Here is a 12,854-nt window from a genome sequence, read left to right as displayed (position 1 = left end):
CCCCCCATCCCAGGCTGGGCCGCCTCTCTGTCACAATCGGTGGCCGATTTAACACGGGTATCTCAAACCTTGGTGTCCGCGCTGGATCGGTTACCCCTGCAGACCCCTGCCGTGGCCAGCGGGTCGCAGGAACCGCCACCCGAGACCTCCTTGCCAAGCTACAAAAGGTCCAGACAGGAACGTCGGTCTGAGTCCTCTTCGCGTTCCATCTCGCCGCCCGGCCCTCCCCCGCGGTTGGTGTCGCACCGTTCCTCCTCCCCTGAGTCAGGCGAGGCTTTATCTGATGCGCCCTCAGAGGAGATTTCGGAGCTGGATCCTAGCCAAATCGCCACCATGAGTGAGTCGGTCCAGAACCTCATTCGGGCTATAAACCAAACCTGTGGCATTAAGGATCCCTCTACGGAACCCGCAGATCAGGCGGTTTCGTTTAGACGGGCCAAACCACCTTCAAAATTTTTTGCTCCTCATCCTGAATTCGAGGAAATCCTGGCCAGAGAGAGAATCCGACCAGACGTTTTCAGAGGGGAAAACGCCTGGGGGTGTTATATCCTTTTTCACCAGATCTTACCGCCAATTGGACGGTCTCTCCCTCGGTGGATCCCCCTGTTTCCAGGCTGTCCACCAACACGGTGCTTCCACTGTCCGGCGGAGCGTCTCTGAAGGATTCTAACGACAGAGTTATAGAATCCTTCGCGAAATCTGCCTTTGAAGCGGCTTCAGCAGCGCTATGCCCAGCCTTTGCTTCCACTTGGGCTTCAAAATCCATCTCAAAATGGGCCAAGGATCTACGGCGAGGTATCCTGGACGGGGCTCCTCCCGCGCAATTAGCGGAACTTGCCAACCAGATTTCCCACGCGGGTGAATACCTGGTTTCCGCCTCCCTGGATGTCGCCTCTTGTGCGGCTCAGGCTTCCAGCAATGCCGTTGCCATCCGCCGGACCGTTTGGCTCAAGGCCTGGCAGGCGGACTTGTCCTCCAAAAAGTCCCTCACTAGTCTGCCCTTCCAGGGCTCTCGTCTCTTTGGTTCCCAGCTGGACCAGATCATTAAGGACGCCACTGGGGGCACAAGTTCCCTTCTCCCCCAGGCTAATCCTCGTCGCCCTCCCCCTAGACGGCAGTTTCGCTCGTTTCGGCCTTTTCGTCGCTTCGCTGCATCAAACTCCTTTTCCCAGCAGCAACAGAGGCCACAGGCACGTCAAGAGAAGAAGGCGGTGTCCTTCAGGCCCACTCCGTCCTGGCGTCCTCGCTATTCCCAGGGTAGATCGTCCAGGCCCAGGACTGGAAGATCCACTTCCGCATGACTCTCGGCAAGACTCCAGTCCAACTCCCAGGTTGGGGGGCCGTCTTCTCCGTTTCAGGGACGTCTGGATTTCCGCAGTAGAGGATGAATGGGTCAGGGAAGTTGTATCCTCGGGATACAAAATAGAGTTCGCCTCCCGACCCAGGGATCGTTTCTTCCAATCCCGTCCTCCAAAAGATCCTGCTCTGGTTCCGGGCTTCTTCGCAGCCATCGCTTCTCTGCTCAAATCCGGGGTAATCGTTCCCGTCCCAGAAAAGGAACGGTACACGGGCTTCTACTCGAACCTCTTTGTGGTACCGAAAAAAGACGGCAAGGTTCGTCCCATTCTGGACCTCAAATTGCTAAACAGGAGGGTTCGCCTGAGACACTTCAGGATGGAATCCCTTCGTTCAGTAATTGCTTCCATGGAGGCTCAGGAATTTCTATGCTCTATAGATATTCAGGACGCCTACCTACATGTTCCGATATTTCCCGGACATCACCGTTTCCTGCGCTTCGCAGTGCAACAAGATCATTTTCAGTTCGTCGCCCTGCCGTTCGGTCTCGCAACCGCACCAAGGGTGCTCACGAAAATCATGGCGGCGCTGATGGCCATCTTGAGAGTCAGAGGCTTGGTCCTGTTTCCATACCTCGACGACATCCTCATCAAGGCTCCGTCCTTTGCTCAGGCCCACGAAAGCCTGTCCATTGTTCTCGACACCTTATCCCGTTTCGGGTGGCTGGTCAACCGGAAGAAGTCCTGCCTTATTCCTTCTCAGCGCATCATCTTTCTGGGCATGCTTTTCGACACTCGTCAGTCCAGAGTCTTCCTTCCCAAGGACAAGAGATCCACCCTTTGTCGGGACATACGCTTGCTCCAGGGTCCTCGGCCTCCCTCCCTCCGATCGGCCATGAAGGTTCTGGGGAGGATGGTAGCTACCTTGGAAGCGATTCCCTTCGCCCAATTCCATTCTCGACCCCTTCAGCAAGCCATTCTGTCTCAGTGGGACAGGTCGGTCTTCTCCCTGGATCGGCCGATCAGACTCTCCTTTCGGGTCAAGCGGTCTCTCAACTGGTGGCTGACGTCACCTCTCATCTCCCAGGGCAGGTCCTTCCTTCCGGTTCACTGGCAGGTGGTGACAACGGACGCCAGCCTGATCGGCTGGGGTGCGGTTTTTCGCCACCTGACGGTTCAGGGCCGTTGGTCGCCGCAGGAGTCTTCTCTGCCGATCAACGTCCTCGAAATTCGGGCCATCTTTCTGTCCCTCCGCCATTGGGAAAGGATCCTCAGGGGCCTTCCAGTCCAGATCCAGACGGACAACGCCACGGCTGTGGCATATGTCAACCATCAGGGGGGGACTCGGAGCTCCTTGGCCCTTGCCGAGGTATCCAAGATCCTCCTTTGGGCAGAGGCAACGGTTCCGGTGATATCCGCGGTGCATATCCCCGGCGTGGAAAACTGGGCCACCGACTTCCTCAGCCGCGAGGGTCTCGCGGCAGGGGAATGGTCCTTGCATCCGGAGGTCTTCCATCAGATTTGTCTTCGATGGGGAACTCCGGATGTGGATCTCACGGCGTCTCGAATCAACAGGAAGTTTCCGCAGTTCGTCTCCAGGTCCCGCGATCCTCTCGCAGTGGGCGTAGATGCTCTGGCCATTCCTTGGTCACAGTTCGAGCTGCCCTACCTGTTCCCACCCCTTCCATTACTTCCCAAACTGTTGAAGAAGATCAAAGCGGAAGGGGTGCCGGTCATCCTGATCGCCCCGGATTGGCCCAGGAGAGCTTGGTTCGCGGAGCTCGTCAACCTTCTCGCGGACGCTCCCTGGCGCCTTCCAGACAGGCCCGATCTGCTGTCCCAGGGTCCGATCTGCCACCCGAATTCTCAGTCGCTCAGTTTAACGGCGTGGCTGTTGAGACCGCGGTTCTAAGAGCGTCCGGCCTTTCGGACCGGGTGATTCACACCATGATTCAGGCTCGGAAGCCTTCGTCTTCCAGGATCTACTACCGCACCTGGAAGGCCTACTTCCGTTGAGTCCAACCGCGTTCCGCCTATGGTTTTTTCCCTGCCTTCTCTTTTGGCCTTCCTTCAGGCAGGGCTGGATTCGGGCCTGGCTCTTAGTTCCCTGAAGGGTCAGGTCTCTGCGCTTTCCATCCTCTTTCAGAAGACCTTGGCCTCTCGGCCACAGGTTAAGACCTTCTTTCAGGGGGTAGCCCACGCCGTCCCGCCGTACAGGGCCCCTGTGGAGGCATGGGACCTAAACCTGGTACTGGACGTTTTGAAGATTTCTCCCTTTGAACCTCTTAGGGAGATTCCTCTATCAGTTTTATCTTGGAAGGTGGCCTTTCTTGTGGCCATCACGTCCATTCGCCGCGTTTCCGAGCTGGCGGCACTGTCTTGCCGCCCTCCGTTTTTGGTCATTCACCAGGACGAGGTGGTCTTCCGACCCCCACCTTCTTTTCTTCCTAAGGTGGTTTCCACCTTCCACCTCAACGAGGACGTCGTTCTACCTTCCTTTTGTCCAGCTCCGACTCATCCTCTGGAGCGATCGTTGAACAAGCTAGACCTCGTCAGGGCAGTGAGGATTTATCTGGATAGAACATCCTCTTTCCGGAAGACGGATTCCTTTTTCGTCATTCCTGATGGCACGCGCAGAGGCCAGCCGGCTTCTAAAGCGACTATTGCTCGATGGATCAGAATGGCAATTTTGGAGGCTTACCGGGTCAAGAACAGAGTGCCCCCTCCTGGGATTAAGGCTCACTCTACCCGGGCAGTCGGCGCCTCCTGGGCGGTGCACCACAGGGCTTCTGCTCTACAGCTTTGCAAAGCGGCAACTTGGTCTTCCATCCACACGTTCGCCAAATTTTACAAGGTCCATACCTACGCATCGGCGGACGCCAGCCTAGGCAGAAGGATCCTGCAGGCGGCAGTGGTGAGTCCTCTGACCTGATGGAAGTCTGTTTTTTCCCGCCCTAGGGACTGCTTTGGGACGTCCCATGGTTCCTGTGTCCCCCAATGAGAGGCGATAAAGAAAACAGGATTTTTGGTTGCTTACCGTAAAATCTGTTTCATGAAGCTCCCTCCCAATGTTTTCTGTTGTTATCTGTTCTATGACTGTTCTCACGTTTACAGTTCTCAAGTTTGTGGTTATGGTTTTTCAACCTTGTTCATTATCTCCTACTGCTTTCTCACTAACTGAAGAGTATAATGCCAGTCGGTGGGGTGTACACTGCAGAGGAGGAGCTAACTTTTTTATTTGCATAGTGTCAGCCTCCTAGTGGCAGCAGCATACACCCATGGTTCCTGTGTCCCCCAATGGAGGCTTCAAGAAACAGATTTTACAGTAAGCAACCAAAAATCCTGTTTTTGCTGCTGAAAATTCAAGGACATTAGCATGGACAAAGAGGAAAAAAAAGGCAACAAAAACGCACCTAAACCTGCGTTTTTGACGCAGCTTCTTTCCTGCCAAGAAGACCAGGTTTTGCTGCAGAAAAAAAGCAACAAAAACGCCCTGTGTGAACTTACCCTAACCGTTTGTGCAGACACATGCACATTTGTGGCCTGCTGGAGGTCATTTTGCAGGGCTCTGGCAGTGCTCCTCCTGTGCCTTTTTGCACAAAGGCTGAGGTAGCGGTCCTGCTGCTGGGTTGTTGCCCTCCTACGGCCCCCTCCACGTCTCCTGGTGTACTGGCCTGTCTTCTGGTAGCGCCTCCAGCCTCTGGACACTATGCTGACAGACACAGCAAACTTTCTTGCCACAGTTCGCATTGATGTGACATCCTGGAAAAGCTGCACTACCTGAGCCACTTGTGTGGGTTGTAGAGTCCCGTCTCATGCTACCACGAGTGTGAAAGCACAACCAACATTCAGAGGTGACTAAAACATCAGCCAGAAAGTATTGGTACTGAGATGTGGTCTGTGGTCCCCACCTGCAGAACCACTCCTATATTGAGGGTGTCTTGATAATTGTCAATAATTTTCATCTGTTGTCTATTCCATTTGCACAACAGCATATGAAATGGATTGTCAATCAGTGTTGCTTCCTAAGTGGACAGTTTGATTTCAGAGTAGTTTGATTTACTTGGAGTTATATTCTTTAAAGGGAACCTGTCACCCCGTTTTTTCAGATTGAGCTATAAATACTGTTAAATAGGGCCTGCGCTGTGCGTTACTATAGTGTATGTAGTGTACCCTGATTCCCCATGTATGCTGAGAAATACATTACCAAAGTCGCCTTTTTCGCCTGTCAATCAGGCTGGTCTGGTCAGGTGGGCGTGTTCACAGCGCTCTTTTCTTCTCCAGCTTTCCGTTGGTGGCATAGTGGTGTGCGCATGTCCAAGGTCCGAATTCCCTGCGCCCACGTGAAGACACAGATGCGTGCGCATTAGAGATTGCGGCGGCCATTTTCCCAAAGCCGAGTTTGCATCTCGGCTTTGGAAAAATGGCCGCCGCGATCTCGTCTGCGCACGCGCGGCATCCCGCGGCCATTTTCCTGAAGCCCCGTGCAGCAGAGCACTCCATCTGCGCACGCGCGGCCCCAGGAAGATGGCCGCCCCCACCGATGCAAGGGATTACAGCGCAGATCGCGCGCTGTGTCTTCACGTGGGCGCAGGGAATTCGGACCTTGGACATGCGCACACCACTACGCCACCAACGGAAAGCTGGAGAAGAAAAGAGCGCTGTGAACACGCCCACCTGACCAGACCAGCCTGATTGACAGGCGAAAACGGCGACTTTGGTAATGTATTTCTCAGCATACATCGGGAATCAGGGTACACTACATACACTATAGTAACGCACAGCGCAGGCCCTATTTAACAGTATTTATAGCTCAATCTGAAAAAACGGGGTGACAGGTTCCCTTTAATATATAAATATATATATATATATATATATACACAGTGGGGCAAAAAAGTATTTAGTCAGTCAGCAATAGTGCAAGTTCCACCACTTAAAAAGATGAGAGGCGTCTGTAATTTACATCATAGGTAGACCTCAACTATGGGAGACAAACTGAGAAAAAAAAATCCAGAAAATCACATTGTCTGTTTTTTAACATTTTATTTGCATATTATGGTGGAAAATAAGTATTTGGTCAGAAACAAAATTTCATCTCAATACTTTCTAATATATCATTTGTTGGCAATGACAGAGGTCAAACGTTTTCTGTAAGTCTTCACAAGGTTGCCACACACTGTTGTTGGTATGTTGGCCCATTCCTCCATGCAGATCTCCTCTAGAGCAGTGATGTTTTTGGCTTTTCGCTTGGCAACACGGACTTTCAAATCCCTCCAAAGGTTTTCTATAGGGTTGAGATCTGGAGACTGGCTAGGCCACTCCAGGACCTTGAAATGCTTCTTACGAAGCCACTCCTTCGTTGCCCTGGCGGTGTGCTTTGGATCATTGTCATGTTGAAAGACCCAGCCACGTTTCGTCTTCAATGCCCTTGCTGATGGAAAGAGGTTTGCACTCAAAATCTCACGATACATGGCCCCATTTATTCTTTCATGTACCCGGATCAGTCGTCCTGGCCCCTTTGCAGAGAAACAGCCCCAAAGCATGATGTTTCCACCACCATGCTTTACAGTAGGTATGGTGTTTGATGGATGCAGCTCAGTATTCTTTTTCCTCCAAACACGACAAGTTGTGTTTCTACCAAACAGTTCCAGTTTGGTTTCATCAGACCATAGGACATTCTCCCAAAACTCCTCTGGATCATCCAAATGCTCTCTAGCAAACTTCAGACGGGCCCGGACATGTACTGGCTTAAGCAGTGGGACACGTCAGGCACTGCAGGATCTGAGTCCATGGTGGCGTAGTGTGTTACTTATGGTAGGCCTTGTTACATTGGTCCCAGCTCTCTGCAGTTCATTCACTAGGTCCCCCCGCGTGGTTCTGGGATTTTTGCTCACCGTTCTTGTGATCATTCTGACCCCACGGGGTGGGATTTTGCGTGGAGCCCCAGATCTAGGGAGATTATCAGTGGTCTTGTATGTCTTCCATTTTCTAATTATTGCTCCCGCTGTTGATTTCTTCACTCCAAGCTGGTTGGCTATTGCAGATTCAGTCTTCCCAGCCTGGTGCAGGGCTACAATTTTGTTTCTGGTGTCATTTGACAGTTCTTTGGTCTTCACCATAGTGGAGTTTGGAGTCAGACTGTTTGAGGGTGTGCACAGGTGTCTTTTTATACTGATAACAAGTTTAAACAGGTGCCATTACTACAGGTAATGAGTGGAGGAAAGAGGAGACTCTTAAAGAAGAAGTTACAGGTCTGTGAGAGCCAGAAATCTTGATTGTTTGTTTCTGACCAAATACTTATTTTCCACCATAATATGCAAAAAAAATGATAAAAAAACAGACAATGTGATTTTCTGGATTTTTTTTTTCTCAGTTTGTCTCCCATAGTTGAGGTCTACTTATGATGTAAATTACAGACGCCTCTCATCTTTTTAAGTGGTGGAACTTGCACTATTGCCGACTGACTAAATACTTTTTTGCCCCACTGTATGTATATATATATATATATATATATATATATATATATATATATATATATATATATATATATATATATATATATATATATATATATATATATATATACTGTACATATATATTAAAAAACATTTTTTTTAAATTAAATATTCTTTTTTTCAACTGTTGCCAAACCTTCGCTTTGTTTCCCAGGTGCTGCGCAGAAAAAAATAACTGCTCCTGACATGTTTACAGAATCTGATGACATGTTTGCAGCATATTTTGATGTAAGTGTCCTACTTTGCAACTTTTTACAAAACTTAATTTTAAATCAGTTGCACAGAAGTTTTGCAACATTTAAAACCCTTTTGCACCAAATTTTGGGCACAAATTGTTTGAATCTGTTCCCAAGACTTTTTAAATAACTGCGGTTTGTGTTGTGTTGCAGAGTGCTCGTTTTAGAGCTGCTGGTATCGGAAAAGACTTCAAGGAAAACCCGAACTTGAGAGATAACTGGACAGACTCTGAAGGCTATTATCGTATGTTTATACATTTTTTTTTTTCAGGGGATCAATTATACAAATTTCATCTTTTAAGAGAGTGACATTACTTTTAAGTTTCTGTCTTGTACAACTCTACCTAAGCAAGCATACAAAGAATCTTTTGTCTAAATCCACTTGATATGTGCTTTTAATTTTAAGAATTGAAGATGCCTTATTTCACAAACACTTTATGGAAAAAATAAAAATTAAACATTTCATGCTTATAAACTTGGCCACAGAAAACAGGGCTCAATAGTTTATACAGATTAAGACAGTTCAGTATTTTATATCAGTATTTGTGTTTCAATATTTTTTTTTTCATTGAATGTTTAACTATTTACAAATACAGGTAGAGGGGAGGAAAAGATAGCATGGAGAGAAAAAAAATTGTTTATATAAGTAGATGGGGGGGGAAAAAAGTGGGATAAGGGAACGGAAAACTTAAAGTGTAGCTTTTACATGTAGTTACAACAACATTTACAAACCTCATAAGATCTATTACAATCATGGTATATATAGTGCAAAAAGTAACACAACAACAACATGCTACAACTCAATATTTTGAAGGGAAAAAAGTGGAATTTTTCACGGTCAAGCAAGTGCTAGACTTACAATATTTGCTAATACACCTATATTTTCCAATGCAAAAGGATTAAAGCGTTCCAGCTCCTTTGTAAAATGCAAACTTTATTCAATCCATCTTTAAATAACAGATGTTCCAGAATCATGCATGGACAGGGGGAAGTGGCGACGCCATCGAAACGCGTTGCTGTTTCCCCATGTCCATACATGATTCTCGAGCATCTGTTATTTTAACATGGATTGAATAAAGTCTGGATTTTACAAAGGAGTTGGAATTCTATTGGGAGACACAGGTAACCATGGGTATATGCTGCTGTCGCTAAGAGGATGACACTATGCAAAAAAAGGAAAATACCTCCTCCTCCGCAGTATACACCCACCGACAGGCACAAAGTACCTCAGTTTAAGGTTAGTGTCTGTAGGAGGCAGACCTGGATCTGCTACCAGATTCGCATTTTCCTTTTCAGGTTCCCCGTTTGTGTTTATTAACCTTTCCCCTTTGTCTTTCCGGTTCTTCTTAGGGAAACAGGGTGTAATTTCTCACCCTGTTTTCCCGCACTTATGCGACTGAGAGAGTAGTGTGGTGTCACCCACATCGCCCACTCTCAGGCCCGCAGGCAGGACCTAATCCCCTTGTCATCTTTACGGGTGTTTCAGGGTAATTCCCTGTGGCCGGTCCTTTGCCTTTTCCCCACCCCACCGTTTCCTCGGAGAAGGCTGGGCTGGGAGGAAGATTTTAGTCTGGCCACGCCTCCCGCAGCACATGTTTTTTCGGCGCGCTTTCTCCGTTCCTATCAAGGAGCTTCTCCTTCCTGGCTATTCACACCCCTGGCATGCCAGCCAATGGGAGGGGGACCTTCGTTTTCGCCGACTGGCAGATTGTCCTGGCTGTTCACCCCTCTGGCGTGTTAGCCAATAGGACTCTTGCTTTCCTTTTTGCCGGCTGGCAGCTCTGTGGGACAAGCCGAGGAGACTCTGCATACCACTGCACACTTTGCAGACCTGCTGGCGCTCTGCAGACCTGCTGGCGCTCTGCACACGAGGGAACGCTCTGCAAATGGGGACACAGCTTCCATATTGCTTTCTGCAGGTTGTTGCTGGAATCGGGTAGGCTCTGTTTTTTATCTGCCTGTCCTGCAGCCCCTTCACTGGAGCCCTCGAACACCCGGGATGAGAGCATACCCTTCCCTCCAGGCTCCGGGAGCCTGTCTTCTAAGACAGTCCAGTCTCTACTGGATGGTACATCCTTTAAGGATTCTACGGATAGACAGAATCCTTGACTAAGTCAGCTTTTGAAGCAGCTGGTGCCTCCCTTTGTCCCTTTTTTGCCTCCACCTGGGTGGCAACGTCCATGTCTGCCTGGGCAAGACAGTCAGGGTATCCTAGCGGCAGCTCCTCCTGTTGAGCTGGCAGGTTTGGCAGACCAGTTTGCCCATGCTGGCAAATATCTTCTGGCCGCTTTCTTGGGTGCGGCCGGTTGTTCCGCCAGGGCTAATAGCAATATCGTTGCTATTTACTGCATACTGTGGTTGAAAGCGTGGAATGCAGATCCACCTTCAAAAAAAATGGCCCTTACTGGCCTTGCCTTCCAAGGCTCTAGACTTTTTGGGTTCAAACTGGATCAAATAATTTCAGACGCTACCAGCGGAAAAAGCACCTCACTTACCCAGTCCAAGCCTAAAATCTTCTTAATAAGAGGTCACTTCAATTTTGTTCCTTTCGGCCCTTTTCTGCTTACTTCCAGCAGGACCGCTCTTCTGCCCAAGGAGAAGGGAAGAAGCTGTCTTTCAAACCTGCCTTTCACAGGCATCCAAAGGGTCGCTCTTCCAAGTCTTCAGGGTTCAGCGCCAACAGTCTTTCCTCGGCATGACGGGTCTCCTCACCCACAAATTTCTCCAGGGTGGGAGGCTGGCTTCTTCTCTTCCAGGAAGCATGGTTGTCGTTGGTCGATGATGCCAGAGTCAGAGAGATAGTTACATCCGGTTAAAAAAAATTGACTTTTCTTCTCCCCCAGGAAGATGTTTCTCTCTGTCTCGCCCGCCAAGAATCCCGTCTCAGGGCCCAGGAATTCTTCAGGCTGTCTCTTCCCTACTACGCACATGAGTAATCATACCCGTTCCCTGGAACGAACGGTTTTCAGGGTTCTACTCCAATCTTTTCGTGGTCCCGAAAAATGACTTATTGCTCCATCCGATTTTGGACCTCAAACGATTGAACCATCTCGTTCGGTAATCGCCTCTGTGGAACCGGGAGAATTATTTTGTAGACATTCAGGATGCTTATCTTCACATTCCTGTTTGTGTTCAGCATCAGAGATTCCTACGGTTTGCATACAGGAGGACCAACTATCAGTTTACGTCTCTTCCCTTCGGCCAGGCCTCTGTCCCCAGAGTATTCACGAAGATCATGGCAGCGGTCATGGCCATCCTTCATTCCAATGGGATTCTCTTAATCCCTTGGATGATCTTCTGATTAAGGGGCCATCTCGATGAGACTGCGACCTGAGTCTTCAGATCTCCTTGGACGCTCTGGTCCATCTCTGCTGGATTGTCAACAGAGAGAAGTCCTCCCTGACCCCAGCTCAGCACTTAGTTTTTCTGGGCATGAGGTTTGACACAGCCGAAGCCTGTCTTCCTTCCGAAAGAAAAGGTTCTTTCTCTCTGCCAGGGGATCCGCATTCTAAAGTGACCAACTCCTCCCACTACAGTACTGCATGAGAGTTCTGGGGAAGATGATTGCTGCTATGGAGGCCGTGCCTTTTGCCCAGTACCATATCTGTCCTCTTCAGCTTGCCCTCTTGTCTGCTTGAGACAAGAGGACCGTCTCCCTGGACCGGCCCGCTCAAAGTGAGGCAATCCCTGACCTGGTGGACACTATCCTCCTCAGTCCTCCCTCTCCGGTGGCAGGTCATCACCACCGACGCCAGTCTTCTTGGTTGGGGAGCGGTTTTTCTTCATCACACAGCGCAGAGTTGCTGGAATGTCCGCATAGAATTAGACAACGCCACCGACTTGGCTTACATAAACCATCAAGGCAGGACTCGCAGCAAACAGGTGATGGCAGAGGTAACAAGGATTCTGCGATGGGCGGAGCGCCACTCTCCCGCCATATCAGCCGTACACATTCCGGGGGTGGAAAATTGGGCAGACGATTTTCTCAGTCGTCAGGGTCTCACATTGGACGAGTGGTCTCTCAAGCCCCATGTCTTCAACCAGATATGCCAGGGATGGGGCACGCCGGACGTCGACTTGATGGTGTCTCGAATGAACCACAAGGTTCCTCAGTCCGTAGCCAGGTCCCAGGATCCGCTAGCCATCGGTTACGATGCCCTAGTGATCTTGTGGTCCCAATTCCAGCTGCCTTATCTTTTTCCGCCTCTCCCCTTGATTCCGATAGTCGTGAAAAAGATAAAGGCGGAAGGAATTCCTGTAATCCTGGTAGCTCCAGACTGGCCAGGAAGGGCCTGGTAAGCAGAGCTGGTGAGCATGCTCATGGACTCTCCCTGGAGGCTTCCATTCCGTCCAGATCTTCCATCACAAGGCCACCTCTTCCACCAGAGTTCACAGTGTCTGAGTTTAACGGCATGGCCGTTGAGGACAAAGTTCCGAGGGAGGCCATTTTTTCCCATCAGGTCATTCAGACCATGATTAGGGCAAGAAAACCAGTATCCTTGCGTATCTACCACAGATACTGGAAGGCCTTCTTTTGGTGGAGTGAGGACAACAATTTGGTCTCTGTCTGTTTCCCTTCCTTCCATCCTGGGGTTTCTACAAGCGGGCCTTGATTTTGGTCTGTCAGTACCCTAAAGGGTCAGGTTTCCGCTCTGTTCTTTGGCTTCTCGTTCCCAGGTATAGACTTTTCCTCAAGGAGTCGCCCACCTGGCACTTCCTTATCGTTCCCCGATAGATCCATGGGATCTGAACCTTGTTCTTGACGCACTCCAGGGCAATCCTTTCAAGCCCATTCAGGACAATCCGTT

The 12,854-nt window shown here is 49.6% G+C and overlaps 1 protein-coding gene across 2 annotated transcripts in view; it reads left to right on the top strand.

Moving 5' to 3' along the window:
* Positions 1 to 12,854, top strand: part of PRP4K (pre-mRNA processing factor kinase PRP4K) — a 117,047-nt gene that overhangs the window by 57,332 nt on the left and 46,861 nt on the right. For both annotated transcript variants that reach the window (XR_011314051.1, XM_069730721.1), the window contains exons 7-8: positions 7,965 to 8,038; positions 8,200 to 8,290. Coding sequence is in view for 1 of the 2 variants with exons in the window: in XM_069730721.1 (XP_069586822.1) it covers positions 7,965 to 8,038; positions 8,200 to 8,290 (165 nt within the window). In the remaining variant the exon portion in view is untranslated. The remainder of the gene's footprint in view (positions 1 to 7,964; positions 8,039 to 8,199; positions 8,291 to 12,854) is intronic.

The sequence above is a fragment of the Ranitomeya imitator genome, chromosome 6, assembly GCF_032444005.1.
Source record: "Ranitomeya imitator isolate aRanImi1 chromosome 6, aRanImi1.pri, whole genome shotgun sequence".
NCBI classification, from domain to species: Eukaryota; Metazoa; Chordata; class Amphibia; order Anura; family Dendrobatidae; genus Ranitomeya; species Ranitomeya imitator.
This window is presented reverse-complemented; position numbering and strand designations above follow the sequence as displayed.